The sequence below is a fragment of the Desmodus rotundus genome, chromosome 12 (assembly GCF_022682495.2).
Source record: "Desmodus rotundus isolate HL8 chromosome 12, HLdesRot8A.1, whole genome shotgun sequence".
In the NCBI taxonomy this organism is placed as follows: domain Eukaryota; kingdom Metazoa; phylum Chordata; class Mammalia; order Chiroptera; family Phyllostomidae; genus Desmodus; species Desmodus rotundus.
In genome coordinates, this window is record NC_071398.1 from 69000805 (window position 1) to 69020964 (window position 20160).

Genomic DNA, 20160 nt, shown 5'->3' on the forward strand with positions numbered 1-20160 from the left:
TCATTTTAGTCAAATCAAAAAATGAAGTGATTTAAGGCTGAATAGCAGTTTTGGCAAGGCTTTGTCTTCCTTTGTTTCATTCCAGCTTCTAGGATGTACATGTTTCCCACTGAGAGCTTGGGATGGTTACTAAGGACCCTTCTCCCTGGTGTCATTTGAGCTCTAATCCTTGTCTCAGCACCAGTAGTCTGCATTAAACTCCACTTAGCTTCTCAGAGGTTTTCTTCTTGGCTTCTTAATTCTCTCTTCAGCAACTTAGAATTCAACAAGTTTCTTGAAGAAAAATAACGGCATTTGGTTGAGCCAGTTCTGTCCTTCCTCTTTCGTCAGAATATTGGCCTTTCAAGTCTAATTTTTTTCTATACAGACCAGCAAGACTGTTAAAAGCTCTCCTGTTTTTCTTTATGTATAGCAGTGGCCCTCTGCCTTGTCCTTTTGCTTGAATTTTTAAATTCATACCTCCCTTCCCAAAATCAGAACCCTGAGAGAGCAGGTAGCTGCAGAATGTCAGCTTAACTGCCCTCATGGTTTCCCCTGCTATATAGGATTCACCACATTTTGGTTGCCTTAGCATTCTTCAGTACATTTAAACAAATGTGCACATGTGTGCAAGAGTATGTATATATATGTATATACATACATACATATAAATATGTATGTGCTTATATGGCCTGTCCAGAAAGGATCCAGCCATGTAATAGGAAAAATAGAGGCATTTTTTTGAAGAAGATGCAAGACACATTGTACGTAGGACAATGACGCCTCAGTCCCCTTCAAAGTAGGCACCTTGGAAAGTAGTCACACAGTTCTCCCAATCACCATCATCTGCCCCATAGTATTTTCTTGAATCTCATTGACAGTCTGAAATCTCTTCCCTTTCAAAGGTGATTTTAGTTTTGGGAAAAGCCAAAAGTCACAAGCTGCTAAATCTGGGCTGTAGGAGGGCTGAGTCACCTGGGTAATTTGATGTTTCACCAAAAAGTCTGCATAAGACGTGATGCATGAACAGGCTCATTTTCTTGATAAAGCTGCCAATCAGTTACCAGTTACCCATAACTGCAGCCTTCTGAATCATCCAAATAGTTTCCGCAGGGGAGTGTTGAAGCTTAATGGAAATTTTGATGCAGATCCATTGCTGTATTCGTTCAGTCGTTTTGAATGCAACAGCCACACAGTACATATGCTCACCCAACAGCATCTACCACCCATCACTAACTAGTACAATGAAGTCATCACTGGTCACGCATGCGTATTCCAGTCCACTCTCCTTGGCTGCCAGGTTACATCAATGTCACACAAACCATTGTTATTATATTAACAATGGCTGGACTTTTTCCAGACAGACCTCATATATCTGGTTTTTCTAGTTGTTCTTGGTGGAAGCATTGCATTACTACAAGCTACACAATTATATCCAGAAGCAGAAGCTCGGTTCTAATATATTCTTTTCTGTTCCATTTGATTTTTAAAATAATGTTTTTGAATGAGCAACCAAAATGATTTTACAATTGAATGGTCCAAGACACTCAACAAAATAGAAAAAAGACACACAGCTTTAAGGTATTGGCAGTTAAGATAATCAGATCAATAGGATTTAAGCCCAGTGATCAAGGTTAACATCAGTAGTGGTACTTTAGACGACAGTATGGTGGTTACCTGAGGGAAAGGAGGGTAGGAGGAGGTTGAAGAGGGTAAAGGGGGTCAAATATATGGTGTGGAAGACTTCACTTCAGATGGTGAGCACACAATGCAATACACAGATGATGTATTATAGAACTGTCCACTTAAAACTTATGTAATCAACACTGGCCAGGTAGCTCAGCTGGTTAGAGCATCACCCCCATATGCCAAGGTTGTGGGTTCAATCCCTAGTCAAGGCACATACAAGAGTCAACCCATGAATTTGTAAACAAGTGCAACAACAAAAATTAATGTTGTGCTCGCATTCTCTTTCTCTTTCTTTAAAAAACAGAAACTTATATAATCTTATTAACCAATGTCACCCCAATAAATTTAGTAGAATAAATATTTTTTGAAATTGTGGTACGTCGTATCATTTGTACCTTTGATGAAATGTGTGGTGGCAGTGGTACTTCACTTGTGTGGTCTTCCTTCCAAAAACTTATAACCGCAGTCTAATCATTAGGTAAACATCAGAAAATTTTCAGTTGACAGACATTCTACAAAATACCTATGAAGGTCATCAAAAACAAAGGAAGTCTAACAAACTGTCAAAAACAAGAGGAGCCTAAGGAGACATGACTACTGAATGTACTGTAGCATCCTGCATGGGATTCTGGAATAGGACCTGTAAGGTCCTTGTAAGGTCCTTTTTCTCTGGCCAGGTAGTTCAGTTGGTTGGAGCGTCATCCCAATACACCATGGTTGCTGGTTTGATCCCTGTTCATGACACATACAAGAATCAACCAGTGAAGGCATAAATAGGTGTCACAACAAATTGATGTCTCTCTGTCTCTCTATAAAAAAAAGAAAAAGAACCTTAGATAAAAACTGAGGATATCTGAATAAAGTATGGGCTTTAGTTAATAATAATAGTAGTAGTAATAATTGGTTCGAGATAAATGTGACAAATCTATCATATTAATGTTAGGTGTTACTAGGGAAAATTGGGTGCGTGGTATACAGTAACTCTGTTATCTTCATAGTTATTTTATACACCTAAAACTGTTCTAAAATAAAAGTTTATTTACTTATTTTGCCCTGGCTGGTGTGGCTCAGTGCGTTGAGCACCAGCCTGTGAACCAAAGGGTCGCCAGTTTGATTCCTAGTCAGGGCACGTGCCTGGGTTGCAGGCTAGGTCCCCAGCTGGACGCATGCGACCGATCAGTGTTTCTCTCACACATTGATGTTTCTCTCCCTCTCTTTCTACCTCCCTTTCCCTCTCTCTAAAAATAAATAAAATCTTTAAAATAAAAGTTTATTTTTAAAAAATTAATAATCTTTTACTTCCCAGGCTGTGCCTTATTTATGGATTTTTTGTCTGTCTTCATAGTCATTGCTATATTTCTAGTACCTGGGAGAGTGGTCAGCACGTTTAGACTCTTGATAAACATCGATTGACTGTATGGAGGGAAGAGAGCAAGGGAAAATGAATTACAGATAACCTCTAGGTTTCCGATACAGGCCCCTGTGTGGATGGTAATATTCACTTAGAGAATACAAAGAGGAGAGATTGGAAACTACTTCATGCTTGACAGATGATGATATTTTTTTGTTTTGTACCTGTGATATAGTTAATAATGAAGAAATCTGATCAAAGCCAAAATGGTAGCTTCTTGGTTCTTTTCTCGAAGCAGTAAACTATTCTTTTTTTCTTTTAGGCATACAAAACTTTTGCTAATCGAGTGAACAATTTAAAGAAAAAGCTAGATCAATTGAAGTCAACTCTTCCTGATCCAGAAGAATCACCAGTCCCTTCCCCGAGTATGGATGCTCCCTCTCCAACTGGTTCTGAGTCTCCTTTTCAGGGAATGGGAGGTGAGGAATCCCAGTCACCAGCCATGGAGAGTGAGAAATCTGCCACACCTGAGCCTGCAACTGATAATCGTGATGTGGAAGACATGGAACTCTCAGATGTGGAAGATGATGGGTCGAAAATCATTGGTATGTCTTTATGTGATTAGTAGGCAACTTCTTCTTTATGATTTGCTTCCTAGCAATGAATCTGTCCCGGGCAGGTATTAAAAGATAGTTCAGTCCTTACAAGGTAGAACACCAGGTGGCATTACTGTCTCTAGAGCAGTGGTTCAGGATTCAGTAAGCCACATGGATTAAGAATCATTGCTCAACATCTGTGCTGTTCAATATGGTAGCCACTAGCTACAGGTGACTATGGAGCATTTGAAATGTGGCTTGTCCAACTTGAGATGTACTCTTAAGTATAAAAGGAACACACTGGATTCTAGAAACTTAGAACTAAAAAAGAGTGAAAATATCTCATTAATATATTGAAAGAAATAAACATGTTATTTTACCTTTTTTTAATGTGGCTACTAGAATATTCAGGCTTATATATTGGGCTTGAATTCTATTTCTGTTGAACAGCACTGCTCTAGAAGGAGGAGCGTTACACTGGAATTCCTTATTCTCTGTTACTCTTGACCTTCAAAATTCCAAAGCCAGTTTGTTAACCACACTTTCAAAATTAACCTGGATTAGTGAATTGTTCCTGAATTGTTCCTCAGACATCCCAACTTTTATAATTATTAGAGCGTTTGACTTGTGTGGAATTTAATTTACTAGTTATATAGTGCATAACATTCTAGCTGTTAAAAGGCATCAAGAGTTAAAATTGCAGTTTCAAATTAGTGCTTAATTGTACCCGCCAGTAGACCAATTTCAGGAAGCCACACACAAAAAAATATGATGACGTATGTACAGAGTTCCTACTCTTAGAAAGCTCTCAGGTTAATGAAAAAGGAGAATTTATGACATAAATATCATTACGGAAAGAACACAAATGTGTGCCCAATAACAACATGCTTCTAGAAATGTACAGATTTAGTACACATATACTAAGAAGATGAAAAGAAATCATAAGTAAGATGAAAAATGAATTGGGAAATTCATTTTAAACAGGTGTTGAACTCGGAAAGAATCAAATTATAAAGAGTGGGTTTTTTAAAAAAAATGAAGTGAATGATTTTCTCTAAAGCATAGTGCTTTTTACTCCCAAATCAGGAAATATTAGGACATACTGTTTCATACTGGGAGCAGAATCTGGAAAGTAGTAAGATGCAGTAATATTTGTTTTCTTTGTTGAAATAGTAGAGGACAGGAAGGAAAAACCTGTGGAGAAGTCAGCTGTATCCACCTCTGTACCTACAAAGCCAACGGAAAGTGTATCAAAGGCCTCTTCATGTACCCCAGTGCCTGTGACCATGACAGCAACGCCCCCTCTTCCAAAGCCTGTGAATACTTCTCTTCTGTCCCCTTCTCCAGCATTGGCTTTGCCAAACCTGGCTAATGTGGATTTGGCAAAGATCAGTTCCATCCTTAGCAGCCTGACATCAGTCATGAAAAATACTGGTAAGTAAGCACTGTAAAGGGGATAAAAGGATGTCTGTACGGTTTTTTGTTGATTTTTAAAAATTGAAGGTATTTTAATTCAAAATAAAAATAAAACCAGCACTCTGTCATTATAGAAAAATCAGAAAATAAGTAGAGAAAGGAAACCACTTGTGTGTAATGTTACACCCAAATGTTTTGGGAGGTTAAATATTTGTCATAATTTTTCTTTCAATAATTGAAACATATTGCATCCACTGTTTTGAAGCCAGCTATTGAAAATTTTAGCTATATAGGATTCGATTTTTTATCTAAGCCTTTTTATTATTAGACAGCTAACACGTTTCCAGTTTTTCACTGTTTAAAAGAATACTGTAAGCTCAGGGCTGGTAGCTCTGTTGGTTAGAACATCGTCCCCGTACACGAAGATTGCAGGTTTGATCTCCAGTCAGAGCCACCTGAATCAACAAGAATCAACCAATGAATGCATAAAGTGGAACAACAAATTGATGTTTATTTGTCTCTCACTTTCCTCCCTTTTCCACTCTAAAAATCAATCAATAAATTTTTTTTAAATCTTAAAAAAAGAACACTGTAATGAACAATCTTGAAGATAAAATTTTATGCACAGCCCTTCCTATAAGGTCTGATAAGTGTATAGGGCTTTTTTTTAATGGAAATTTTAATGAAAATACAAAAAGTAGAGCATCTCCACATACTCATTACTCATCTTCAACTGTATAAACATGTGGCCTACCCAATGCTAATTATTTTGAAAAAAATCCCAATTACTTTACTTCTTCATAAATACTTACATATGTTATTTTGAAAAGGTATATTCTCAAAAAACAGCATTTAGGTTTTTTAAGCCTTTTCATGTTGTAATGAAAATGATCTCTAAAAATGTACTATTTATGTTCCAAGTACTATGTGAAAGTCCCTGTTGTGCCTCAGCTTCTCCAAAACTTTTTTTGTTTTAATCTTTGTCAAATTCATTCTTAAAAAGTCATTTGTTAACTGTAATAGCATAATCAATAAATATTTTTTAAAGTCATTTAATTTTCATCCTTTTGATTAAAGATGTGGTTAAAATACTTTTTAGTTTTTTCTTTGTGAAAATGATAAACTAGTGATCATATTTTGATCATTAAAAAAATCAGAAGTGATTTTCTCTTTTTACATACTTCTTCCCTATGTTAAAAATTAGTCTAGTGTTTGAAAACATAAAAGAGTAAAGGAGGTTGCTTATATAACCTTATTTGATAGACATTCTCAAAGCAAAACCTTACTGATCACATAACATCACGCTGTGGCTGAGTTAACACAGTTGTGTGGCTCCGATCATAATCACCCAGCCACATGTACTGAGTGCCCGCAGGGCTCTGAGGTGTAGGTCTCATTCTGCAGAGAAAAAAGATCTAGGTTCCCTAGTTGCTTTCTATTGCAGCTCTCAAATTAATGGAATATGTGTGAAAAACAACTTAATACTTCTTTATTTTAGGGGCATTCCAACTAGATGGGAACAAATCTTCATACAATTTTCAGATTTGTGTGTGTGTGTGTGTGTACAAGCCATGATATGGACCATTTGTGAATCAGTCACAGAAGAATGCCTGTTAAACGTACCAAACTGGTTTTTAAGAGGAAAGTACCATGGACTTAAAGGTCATTTTGAATTGCATTTTCTTGAGTTAATCTTTCTGCCACCAGGGGTCAGTCCTGCATCAAGACCTTCTCCAGGAACTCCTACAAGTCCTGGCAATCTCTCCAGTGGCCTGAAAACACCTGCACCTGCCACGACAACATCTCACAACCCTTTGGCAAATATCCTTTCGAAGGTGGAGATCACCCCAGAGAGCATTCTGTCTGCTCTTTCCAAAACCCAGACACAGTCAGCCCCTGCACTGCAAGGTAAACTGACATGCCAGAGGGACTTGAACTATGAATGTTTGTCTCTGGCTTAGTCCTGTTTCCATTTCTGAGCAACCCAAAGCCAGGAAATACATAATACAGTTAATTCATTATTCTTTTTATATTTATCATCTGTGAGCTGGCATTTGTAGAATTACAAAGTGCCAAAGATGAAAGGAACTTTTATATCATGTAGTCTAATCCCCTCCTTTTCAAGGGGGGAAATTAAGGCTCAGTGAGGTGATGCGACCTGCTTAAGGTCACACATCTGCCTATTTTGTGATGAGCCAAGACTAGAAGCCAGATCTCTTGACTGGAGTCCAGTACTCTTTTCACCTACATACGCCATGATACCCCTAGGGGTTGCGTGTATCCCAGCTCTTAGTATGGATTAGTATATATGAAGGTTTACATACGTTAATGTTAACTGAAGCTAAAGACAGTAATAAAGATCAATCAAATACCTATGAAAATATGATTATCTCACATATATCCTAATGGTTTATAGAAGCTTCTATTTATAGACAGACAGTAAATATTTTTTGGCTTTGCCTACATATACCCTCTATCTTATTTGAACCTCTCTTCAGCTTTGCTAATTATCTGCTTTGTGCCTAAAACTATTTGCTGCTTACATAAAGTTTTCATAAAACTTACTACTCTCTGTTCTCAGATCCTCCAGATACCAACACAACCTCTTTAAAGCATCTCAGTATAACTATGCAATGAGTTGCAAAAGCCAGAACAGTATCTTTCTAGTGTTTTACTCTGTATCAGTAGTTCCCAACCAGGAAGCCTCCAGGGCACATTTAGCAAAGTCTACACTTGGTCTTAGCCAAAAGGCCAAGGCAATACAATTGGCAAGGTCTAGACATTTTTGTCTGTCGTAACTGGGGCAAGGGTGGGGATGCTACTGTGTCTGATGCATAGAAGTCAGGGTAGCTGTGGAACATTCTACAAAGCATAGGGCAGCCCCAACAATACAGAATTATCCGGCCCCGAAAGTCAATATAGTGCTGAGGCTGAGAAACCCTGCTTTACATGGAGAGCAAGCAGTACAGGTATCTTATTAATTTTATTTCCTAAACTATTCTGTAGATGAATCAACCAAGTATTATATTATAGTGAACTTTGTCTTAATATGTAGGAGAATTTTGTTAAATAGAACCATATAGCCCTGGCTGGTATGGCTCACTAGATTGAGTGCTGGCCCGTGAATAAAAGGGACACCAGCCAGTTCAATTCCCAGTCAGAGCACATGCCTGGGTTGCGGGCCACGTCCCCCATAGAGGATGTGCAAGAGGCCACCACATACTGATGTTTCTCTCCCTCTCTTTCTCTCTCCTTTCTCCTCTGTCTAAAAATAAATAAAATCTTTTTTAAAAAAGAAAAGAACTAAATTCTATTAAGTGATCATTCATAGCCCCCATCTATTGGCACCAGCAATAAAGGATTAATGATAATACTACAGCACATCTTACACTACTAATTTCAGGGATAATTAGTTTGAGAGATTGGCGTGTTCATGATTCTCCCTTCTAATCCTACAGTTACAGTAAAAATCTTAAACTCACTTGTTTTAGTTTTTTATATATAGATATAACATGTCTTAAAAAAGCAGTGTGTTTCCTCCAGCAAATTGTTACAACAATATCATGGGAACTTCTCATCACGCACAATTTGAGCAGAACTAGGTGTGATCTGACAACATAAGAAGTGGGAACTCCAGAAAACAACTTTTGTGGAATAACAGGGTAGTTCATCACCTTTCATTTCATTATGGAAAGCAGAATTCCTCTTGACTTTTAAGAGAACTGTGCCCAGCAACTAAATAGATATGTTTCTTCAAAGACTATAAAGGAAATCTCATAGAACTTTGTTGTGATTGTGTCATTCACAGCCCTTACTGGAAGATTTTTCTCTTTTTTTTTTTGGAAGATTTTCAACACAAAGAATGACTTCAGTGGGCAAAGGGTTGTAGTGTATGGCTTGTAAAGATGGAAGAAAAGTAATATTTTGTAGCACCAAGACTGTTTCACCTATTGCCAGAAACCTGAGTAGAATCTTTCTTAACAAGATGGTCTTTTGAGGAATTTATCTCACAGTATCTGAAAGATATGCTGAAATACCTTTATGAAGTCATTTGACATTATCATATATCCCATTCTAGTGCTTTGAGGACTTCTGGTTTTGGTAAGAACAATGACTACTAAGAATTAAATCATACTATTAGAAGCAAGAAAATTATATAGCTGGGGAACTTTGTGGAAGTGAAACATGGATTTTTCTCAGGAGGATCATTGAAATAAAGAATATTTCAATTATGTGGATAGTACTGAATATTGGATAACAATAGAAATCATGCACCATTATTTAGAAGTAGATGACAGTTCAAAGTGTTACATTGATAGAGCCTTAAAATTTTTCATGCCTTAAATCTCTTAGCAAATATGGATTAAAATTTTTTTAAAAATTAATTGGAGTACATGTATTAACTGAAATCTTTTTTTTCACCATGTCATTATGAGAGAGCATTTTTAGTGTATAAAAGATCTAAGATGAGGCGAAGCATACACAAGTTTTCATGTATGGCCAGAAAGTAGGTAAATTTTCCAAAATATGATTGAATGTATAGGACCTTCTGTTATGTTTTTGTCGTGTTTTTCTAAAAAGTTTTCTACAGGAGCAGTTTGCTTTGGTGGATTTTAGCCTTTGCCCCCAAATATTCTGAGTTTCAAAATCTTCTTCTGAGAAGATTTTGTGTATCATTGCGTAGGGTTGAACCTTACTAGCGTCCGCTTGGTAGATCAATAACCCTTGATTTTTCCCAGCTATAAGGTGGGGATTGTGTGCTGTTTTGTGAAAGGATCAGAGCCTTTGATGGTCTAGCTTTGTAAGGCTTTGTGGTGTATGTTTACGTGTTTATTATTGCTACATTTTACAACTAAAAAATGGTAGCTTACCCTGGCTGGTGTGTCTCAGTGGATTGAGTGCCAGCCTGCAAACCAAAGGGTTGCTGGTTCGATTCCCAGTGTAGGGCTCAAGTGTGGGTTGCAGGCCAGGTCCCCAGTAGGGGGTATGCATGAAGCAACCATACATTGATGTTTCTCCCTCTCTCCTGCTTCCTATAAATGAATGAATGAATTTAAAAAAGAAATGATAGCTTAGAACATTGTTTCCCCAAAGGTAACACCAGTATAGCAAGAGATGCTTCTTTAAAAAGTGTCCCTGTTCAAAAAATTTCTGTAATTTGCGTGTTATCCCCCTCTTGAAAATAACATAGGTACATAAACTTATTAGAGATGATTGTGGAGGTTGGAAAGGAAGGGCAGAACACCTATTTAGAGGAACAGTTCCACAAATAAATGTTAAGAAATAACTGGCTTAATGTGTTATTTTAAGAATAGCTTTGCTTCTTTTCTTTTCCTGCTTTGTCTTGTTTAAACTACAAATGATTCTGACACTAAAATCTCCCCCTTCCTGTTGCCTTTTATTGTGCCGTGTTCCAGGACTGTACTAGAAACATTTCAGTGATTCGCTGTCTTTATAGACAAATTAAGTCCCGGGTTTCTGCGACATTTAGCAATTGCTTGTTTGGTCTGGATTCGCTTTGGCTTCATTTTTTTAATGTCTATCTGGTTCCCACTTGAATGAATGAGAATATCTGATTAGCCTAAATTGTTTTTATTGTAAGGTAGGAAGTTGTTCTTTTCAACTCCTCTAATCTTTGTTTCTACAGGCCTGTCATCTTTACTTCAGAGTGTTACTGGGAACCCAGTTCCAGCCAGTGAAGCTGCATCCCAGAGCACTTCAGCTTCCCCTGCCAACACCACCACAGTCTCTAGCATAAAAGGAAGAAATCCGTCCTCCAATACCCAACCTTTTATTCCCAAAAGCTTCAACTATTCTCCTAGTTCATCAACATCTGAAGTCTCTTCAACTTCAACCAGCAAGGCCTCAATTGGGCAAAGCCCAGGGCTCCCAAGCACTACTTTCAAGCTACCGTCCAACTCTCTGGGGTTTACAGGCACCCACAATACTAGCTCTGCTGCCCCACCTACTGAAGTTGCCATGTGCCAATCTTCAGAGATCTCCAAGCCGAAGCTGGAGTCCGAGTCCACTTCCCCAAGCCTGGAAATGAAGATCCATAACTTCTTAAAAGGTAATCCTGGTTTCAGTGGCTTAAACTTAAACATCCCAATCCTGAGCAGTTTGGGGTCCAGTGCCCCAGCAGAAAGCCATCCCTCAGACTTCCAGCGTGGCCCTACTAGCACTTCAGTCGACAACATTGATGGAACCCCTGTAAGGGATGAACGCAGTGGGACGCCCACCCAAGATGAGATGATGGACAAGCCCACGTCCAGCAGTGTAGATACCGTGTCCCTGCTTTCTAAGATCATTAGCCCTGGTTCTTCAACACCCAGCAGTACAAGATCACCACCCCCTGGGAGAGAGGAAAGCTACCCTCGGGAGCTCTCCAATTCTGTATCTACATATCGGCCCTTTGGCCTGGGCAGCGAATCACCCTATAAGCAGCCTTCAGATGGAATGGAGAGACCATCTTCTCTGATGGACTCTTCACAGGAAAAGTTCTATCCAGATACTTCTTTCCAGGAAGATGAGGATTACCGAGATTTTGAGTATTCAGGTCCTCCACCCTCTGCCATGATGAACCTAGAGAAGAAACCAGCCAAGTCTATTCTGAAATCCAGCAAGCTTTCTGATACCACCGAGTACCAGCCAATCCTGTCCAGTTACAGCCACAGGGTCCAAGAATTTGGAGTAAAGTCTGCCTTCCCTCCATCTGTAAGGGCCCTCCTGGACTCTAGTGAGAACTGTGACCTTCTCTCACCTTCCCCTGGGCTATTTGGTGCCTTCAACATAAGAGGGAATGAACCTGGGTCTAATCGGTCGCCATCACCGAGTAAGAATGATTCATTTTTCACCCCTGACTCCAACCACAATAGCTTGTCTCAATCTACCACTGGGCATCTCAGTTTGCCACAGAAGCAGTACCCAGACTCTCCTCACCCAGTCCCACATCGTTCCCTTTTCTCTCCGCAGAATACCCTTGCTGCTCCCACGGGCCATCCACCCACATCAGGCGTGGAGAAAGTCCTAGCCTCCACCATTTCCACCACGTCGACGATTGAGTTTAAGAATATGCTTAAAAACGCCTCACGAAAGTCCTCAGATGATAAGCATTTTGGCCAGGCTCCGGGCAAGGGCACTTCAAGCGATGGTGTCAGTCTCTCAAACCTCACCCAGCCCAGTCTGACCGCCACTGACCAGCAGCAACAAGAAGAGCACTACCGCATAGAAACCCGAGTCTCCTCCTCCTGCTTAGACTTACCTGACAGCACCGAAGAAAAAGGGGCCCCGATAGAAACCTTGGGTTATCATAATGCATCCAATAGGAGGATGTCCGGGGAGCCGATACAGACCGTAGAGTCCGTCCGAGTTCCTGGGAAGGGAAATAGAGGACATGGGCGTGAGGCTTCAAGGGTGGGTTGGTTTGATCTGAGCACTGCAGGCAGCTCTTTTGACAATGGCCCCTCAAGTGCCTCTGAGTTGGCATCCCTTGGGGGTGGGGGCAGCGGAGGCCTCACTGGCTTTAAAGCAGCACCATACAAGGAACGGGCACCCCAATTTCAGGAAAGTGTCGGCAGCTTTCGTTCCACCAGTTTCAACTCAACATTTGAGCATCATCTTCCCCCGTCCCCCTTGGAACATGGGACACCCTTCCAGAGAGAGCCAGTGGGGCCGTCGTCTGCCCCACCCGCCCCTCCTAAGGATCATGGTGGTATCTTCTCTCGAGATGCACCCACTCATCTACCCTCTGTGGATCTTTCGAACCCCTTCACAAAGGAGGCAGCCTTGGCCCATGCTGCCCCACCCCCTCCTCCTGGAGAGCACAGCGGAGTTCCTTTCCCCACCCCACCCCCTCCACCCCCGGGGGAACATAGCAGCAGTGGTGGGAGTGGTGTTCCCTTTTCTACTCCACCTCCTCCTCCCCCTGTTGACCACTCTGGGGTTGTACCCTTCCCAGCCCCACCGCTGGCAGAGCACGGAGTGGCAGGGGCAGTGGCAGTATTTCCCAAGGACCATAGTTCCCTCCTTCAAGGGACCCTGGTTGATCATTTTGGGGTGCTCCCAGGACCCAGGGACCATGGGGGCCCCACCCAACGGGACCTCAACGGCCCTGGCCTTAGCCGTGTGCATGAGAGCTTGAGCCTGCCCTCTCATTCTCTGGAGCACCTGGGCCCAGCCCATGGAGGAGGTGGGGGAGGCAGCAACAGCAGCAGTGGCCTCCCCTTGGGTCCCTCACACAGAGACGCCATCAACCGGAGTGGTATGATTTTGCGGAATCCCCGGCCAGACTTTCGGCCTAGGGAACCTTTTCTCAACAGAGACCCGTTCCACAGTTTAAAGAGACCCAGGCCACCTTTTGTTAGGGGCCCTCCGTTCTTTGCACCAAAACGCCCATTCTTCCCTCCCAGGTACTGATGGAAACCAAGAGAAAGGCATTTGAACAGTCTAGAGAGCATTGGAAGTAGGAGTTCGGTTTATTGTTGTTTTTGTTTTCCCTCCTTTGATTTACTTTTTTTATGACCAAGGGCCTCCCTTCCAAAGTAAGAAGTCATATGCTTACATTTCACTATTCCACCCAGTCCTCCTTCCCACTGCACTCACCTACCTTCCCCAGGTTGTTTGCATTTTAGGGGTCCGGTCGGACAGGGGGACAGGCAACGAAACACAACCAAAGCCACTTCCCTTTGGCTGGGAGTTTGAGGGACAGGGAGCGAAGCAAATCTTATATTACCCTATCTATTGAAGATTACTACTACATTTGAAATAAAACTTCCACCATTACAGATGATAGCGTGCAATGTTGGGGTGTTATTTGGGGGTTGGCTTATCAGTAGTCACTGGAAGGGTTCTTGTCTCCTTCTCTCTCTAGCTAAGTAACCTGCTGTAACCAGCTTGGCTCCCTTCCCTGTATGCTCTGCCCTGCTGACAGCCAAGAGATGTTGCAAGGGAGGAAACGTGGGAGACCTTGGGCCTGCCAGGCTGTTGTGTTTTGTTTGTTTTTAAAGGCATGTTGAAGTTGAGTTTTTTACCTTTCTCCTAAGAAATCTTAATTTAAAAAAAAAAATCAGACTCTTCCAAAGTATTGTCAGACAGTGGGTGATTTTAAGGAGACATAAACTGCATTCTGTCCTTGTAAAATGTCTTTATTTTTGGGATGAAACAGAATGGGCTGGATGTACTTTTGAGGTTAAAATAAGGAGTAACTTCAACGTAGAGAGTTAGAGAAGGAACCTATTAACAGTATGATGTGACCTGCCCATCCTTCATAAATGAGAGAATGGAAAACTGGAAAACGCCTTTGAGATTTCACCACTCTTGCACCAGCCTCTCGCTCCCTGCTTTTCTTTCTTGACTCTCTCAGCTTTCACTTCTGTTGCCAGAAAGTAAGTCTCTAGTTGACAGTTATTACAAAGGTGCAACTGTAATATTGTCCCTGTGTTTTTTAATGTAAGTAGACATTTTTACCATGGTGCCTCCCTAACGTGATATTTGTTGGTATACTTCAGCAAAGGTTAACTACTAGGAAAAAGGAATTGTTTGTCTTTCCTTTCTTCTTGCCTTTGTCCTGTATTCACCCCATTCTTGGTCTTTCAAAGGAGAAGGTTCAGCAGCACCTTTGTTTTACACTTCTTGAGATGTGTCCAGCGACGAGTGAGCAGTACGAGACATATCTTTACAGAGACACCAGAGGCCCCGATAAGTCCAAATTTACCCCTCTCCAGTAGCAGCCCTTCACATTATCAAGGCTCAAGCCATATCCTCATCTCCCACTCCTAATAGGAAATAAAAGATATTTCTGCTCTTAGTCATTTCTCATGAAAGAGTTCTCCATGAACTGAAAGGCTTCTAATTAGTGTTTCTACAGCTAGTACTAGGAAAAAGACAATCACCATACTTTGTTCATACTCTGATGTCTAGTGACACTGAAAAGCAAATGTTGCTTTACGTTTTTTATTTAGTGTCTTACCCTGAGGTACACACACTGGAAATCTCCAGCTAAGTGAGTAAGACAATATTATGTTGAGTGTTTTAGAGAACCCTACTAAGTTTCGTGTTTTCTTCCAAGTTAGTATAGAACTAACAATAGGAAGTGTGGGGATTGCTTCAGATTCCTGCAATATTTCCTTAGTGAAATATTTAAGGTGGACGAGAGGGCAATGCAGTGGCAAAAGGTGATGCTTTGTCTCAAAATAAACCTGCTTTTCAGAAAAAGAGCAGCTTAAACCAGGTGTGTGTCACAAGTTGGGAGTTCCATGTAATTTATGCCATGTTATTTATTTGGGCTTGCTATGTGTTCTGTGGTTAGGATGCGGCAAGTCATTCATCTTCCTAATGCATTTCTGTTCCTAAACCACCTTGCTTTCTTTGACCCTCTCAAGCCTCTCTGATCTGTAGCTCTCCCCACAAAAATGCATGATACCATGACCTTGTAAATGGGATGGGGTATATAGTGTAGCAAAGAAACGGTCTAGTTACATTGAGTCCTCAGACATTTGTTTAGGGAAAAGTATGAGTAGGAGAGAGGGGGTGGGGAGGGGGAGGGAGAGTTCTATTTGACTCAACTAAAAGGTGTTTTGGGTTTTTTTTTTCACAGAAATTAAGTGGGATGTGTTTCGTTCTAAAATAAAAGAATGTGAATTCTTTCTGCTGCTCTTGTTTAAGCTAAAAGTAGTGTTTACTTGAAAAGGCTCTCTGACCATTTGGTTTTATTAGAAAATGTGAGGGTGTCAGGAACGTGGCTTCCTGAATGCTGGGGCAGAACAATGGTTCTTAAAAGTACGATGGCTAATACATGAAAGGAAGACCGTGTACAGTTTTAAAGATGGACTTTTAAGGGTTGAATTTTTTGTGGGCTGTTTTGTTTTTTTTAAGCCACAGAAATCCTCGCACTTGTTTCAGGATGGAAGTGAGGATTTGTATGACTGTCAGCTGTTAACTTTAAGGAAATACGTCTACAGCAGTAAATGAAGACGACAATGTATATATGTGATATAGTGAAACAAGACAATTCTGGTATTCATAACATGAAACAAAGGGGTTTTATTCTTTCTGTGTCTGTGATTTAAAACTCCGTGCCCATGCTCTGACTTTTGTATTTCCACCTGAGTTTAAAAAAAATAAACAAGATATTTTTTAAAGAAAGCATAGCATAGTGTGTCTTGGAAAGGACATGATTCACGTGAAAGCTGAATATGTGAAGTTAACTGAGGTCCTTGGTGTTCACTGTAAAATCACAGACAGAGAATTGGTGGGGGTCATGGGTACACTGGTACCACTTAAAGCTCAGTGATAGATACAGCATCAGAAAATAGTCCTGAAGTATTTTGTGATAGTTTACTCTTATGTGAGCTTAAATGATAAGCTCTCCCTGCTTCCCTCTGCCCTCCCAAATGCTACGAGTAAGTAGAATTTGGTTTGATTCCAGGGAGGGTAATATGATTAGAGAGTAGGGCTTAATCTTTTCCGATCCCCAGGATACAATGTTTGTGATATACATGGTACAGCAAACCTATCTAGATAATGTGAATATGCTAAACTTCCTAACTGCAGAATATTCACTATCCTGAAATTACCGGTTTATGCAGAATTAAGCCTCAGCTGTTAATTGTTTTTGAAGCCGCTGTAAATTACTGCTCTTCCCCTCTTTTCCCCTCCTCCCCCCTTTTTTGAATGGGCAGGGGCACCTGTTAAGATTAAAATTAGATATGTTGGATTGATATTCTCACATGTTCAGTGTGGAAGACAAAAACAAGTACATGCTTTAGAGGCAACAACAATGAAATCCTTTTGAAATGTGTATTAATATCACTTAATAAAATAACTAGTTCTAAAGGTTTGACATTTTTCTTTGAGATTTGGGGCTTTAACCAAGGGCCCATGGCTTCTCTGGTGAGTGCAAGGTGGAAATTACTCCAGGAGCTGAAACTGCTGCTTTGTGGTACAGGCCAGTGGTTGGAAAACCAAAATTCTCTCCAGCAAAGACCCTCCGTGACTGTCCAGGGCTGAAGGTGAAACCAGCTACAGAACGCAGAAAGCAAGCCTGGATGTATCTGAAGATATGATTGGATTGGCTTTTGGTCTAAGAGTGCCTGGGGGGAAAGGGGGTGGTGGGTGTGCCTACACATTTCTGAGGCACACACACAAAGATACCACAGACCACCCATCTCCCTTCCGTGTGACCACTTGCACTTTCCTCTTCCAGCCATTCCTTCCTTTTTTAAGTCTGTTTGTCCCCAGTGTTATGTTTTGTTTTCCAATTTAATAAAGTATGGTTTCCTTTGTTGTGTCGTTGACTCTTCCCCTCACATTGATCTTGTCCAGCTGTCTCCTTTGACTCCCGTACTTGATGTCACAAGGCAATCTGCGCCTCTAAGACAATCATAGCCTTGTGGGTTTTCTGTTTGACCCTTTGTGTAATTCAATTTTGGAAAGGGATGATGGGTGGAGTGAGATCAAAGCTGTTCAGGGAGTGGCTGGTAATGAAGTGGGCCATAGTGTGTAGATAGTTATTTGTGTGTGCAAAAAGTTGTACAATTGTGAGCAAAGGATCATTTTTAAAGCAAGCATAGAACTGAGGGAGGGGGGTGACAGGGGTCCTTCTGGCCAATTCTTTGCCCACATCTACCTTCCTTGCTGCATATTGGCAATCTGTCACAGAAACCACACTCAACCCTTCTCTTGCCCCATCCTTTAACCCAGTGAGCCTTAATGAATGGAATGTTGGCTTTAAGGGGTAGAGAGAGTCAAGGCATCTAGATCCAGCCTGGGTCACTGGGAGGGTAGAGGCTCCAAATAGCCTAGATTGCGGGAAGCTACACGTGTGTGTCACCAAAAACTCAGAAATGGCAGCAGCCTGGGAACACACCCAGCTGGTAGGGTGTACTGCTGAGCTGATTGCTGCTGGCGTCTGGCTCTCTCTCTCCCTTATCTCCTGTTGGGATCTTGACTTGTCCACCTGATTCTTGACTCCATCCCAAGGAAGCAATAGCTTCCAGACTTCCCCCTTGGCCTTTCTGGACATGTTGGAAATGTATCCTTCCCCTGAAGTTATTTTTAAGCCAATCCAGTATAGGAGGGATGAGTTACCCCCTCATGTACGTAGACAGTAATACAAACACCATTGGAATGGACATAGGGTTTGAGGTGTTTCTCATACTCGTTTATGAGTAACTGTATAGACAAGTCTGGCCAGCTGCTGCTCGCAATTGCTGAGTAATAACTCACTGAGGCTGCATAGACAAAGCTACTAGAGGGACATACTTGAGATATTGGCTCTTAAGTAAACATCCTGTTCTCCCTTCCCCCATGTATAAGCTTCAAAGGAAAAGTACATGCAGGAAAGAACTCAAATTACTTCTGACTAGCTACTGGGGAGAACGGGGGGAACCTTTCGTGCTTAGTTACAAGTTTCAGAAGGGAAGAAAAGGGCTGAGATCTCTTTAGAAAATGATGATGCAGTTACCTTAGTTCCTTTATTTATTTTCCTTTCCCTTTGTGCTCCCTGTGGCAAAAGTCAGAAGTTGAGAATACAGGTGTGGTTGGATGGGCTAGTGAGCAGTGCCAGCAGAGAAAAATACACGCTGCAGCTACTTTGTGTTTGACTTGGGCGTTGGCTAACCCAGTCCACCCCAGACCTGCTGGGGTTCGTGGCAAATTAGATATCCCAGCAACTAACTTTAATCACCACTGTAGCCCCTTAGTTTTGAGAACTACTCAAGTTCTTTGCTGCGTGATTTGTGGGAAAGAGATGAGGAATTGAAACTTGTTAACATTTTTCTTGGAGTATTTCAGTCCAGATGGGTAGAAAGAAAGGATCTGGGTGGCCTCCATTGCTTCAGTTTCGCCCACCCCTGGCTAGGAATCCTTTGCACCTACATGAAACATTTAAGGTCCCATATCTTCTAGGTGGCCAATCGTTGCTAAAGGCGATGGAGATTAGGAAAGGATTAATTTGAAATTTTGGTTATTGGATAGCGGGCTTTGCGTCGTATATTGCCTTCTCTAGATGTATCGAGGACCTTCTTTCAGAGTGCCTTGCTCTTTCCTTTGTTTTTTACATAAGTATCCAACCTAAGTTGACATCCCTGCACTGGCTCGTGTGTTTGGGAGACTTCCATATGTTTTTTCCTTGGCCTTGACCTGACAAATCAGGGTCATTTAAAAGGCAGGGGTAGGGTGCCTGTTTCCTTGTGTGTCTACAGATTAGAGATGTCTTGGGGAAGGGAAGTCTTAAGAGACTTTAGGTGCGCCCAAGGCTTTACTTTCAAAGCCAAGTTCAACTTGTCCCTGTGCTCCTGATAAGCTTCCCCCTCTTTATTTACTTAGCAAATGCGGCTGGACTTTATCTCTCTTCTTGGCATTTTAAAGCAATGTTAAAAGGCTTGGGCCCTTCCTAGATCTTTATTACTAAGGAAAAAATATATATATCTAATCTCCCTATACCACCTACTGTACCTTAGCCACGTGGTTAGTTCTGTGAGCCTCAAAAGCATTTGGTAGCAATGATAGAAACCTTTCTTTTTATATTTTCATCTTCTTAAATTTCTTTTACCTCCAGTATATTTTCTACCTCTTTGGTGCAGGGAAATTTTGCTGCTAAAAGCTGAGAGTTGGAGGTATGTGTGGCTCTGATGACAAATGGAAAATGTACTTTACCTTCAGTGGAGAGCATTCTTACATATAGTTTAAGGTTATAACTACAATACCACCTCAAGCAAAGCTTTAATTTTAGGAAGTCTCCTCTAAGAGTAAAGCTGAGAATTCCCCAAAACTTCCTTAAGGGTCTAGAATACCCTTTACCGAGAATTCCCTTTTCCCTAGACTTCTGTGAGATCATATTATTTCCTTAACACTTCTTTTTCCCTATCTTTAGTCTGGTAGAGGAAATTTGGTAAGATGCCTCTTTTCTTGGCTTTTATTGGACCCTTCTCTCCAACCTATATCCAAGGCCGTTTTGGCCCTGAAGTCTCCTAGTGTACCTGGGGAGGAAGCAGGGCTGTGCTACCAAACGTCATGCATTCTGACTATTCTGGTGTCTGAGAGGCAGCAGAGTATGGCATAGTACAGACTGGATTGAGGCTGGGGCTTGTCTAAGGGTCATTTTGCAGGTTATAAAGGAAGCCTAAGAAG

The 20160-nt window shown here is 41.1% G+C and overlaps 1 protein-coding gene across 7 annotated transcripts in view; it reads left to right on the forward strand.

Annotated features, from left to right (window-relative positions):
- Positions 1-16173, forward strand: part of RPRD2 (regulation of nuclear pre-mRNA domain containing 2) — a 90368-nt gene extending 74195 nt beyond the window's left edge. For 2 of the 7 annotated variants that reach the window (XM_045203703.3, XM_045203705.3), the window contains 5 exons: positions 3342-3624; positions 4789-5049; positions 6739-6939; positions 10679-11101; positions 12004-12239. In XM_045203703.3, the coding sequence (XP_045059638.1) occupies positions 3342-3624; positions 4789-5049; positions 6739-6939; positions 10679-11101; positions 12004-12092 (1257 nt within the window). In that variant the 3' untranslated portion in view covers positions 12093-12239. Of the gene's footprint in view, positions 1-3341; positions 3625-4788; positions 5050-6738; positions 6940-10678 lie in introns of all 7 variants that reach the window. The other 5 variants (XM_024570483.4, XM_024570485.4, XM_045203702.3 and 2 more) reach the window with 4 other exon arrangements.
- Positions 16174-20160: the final 3987 nt, after the last annotated feature.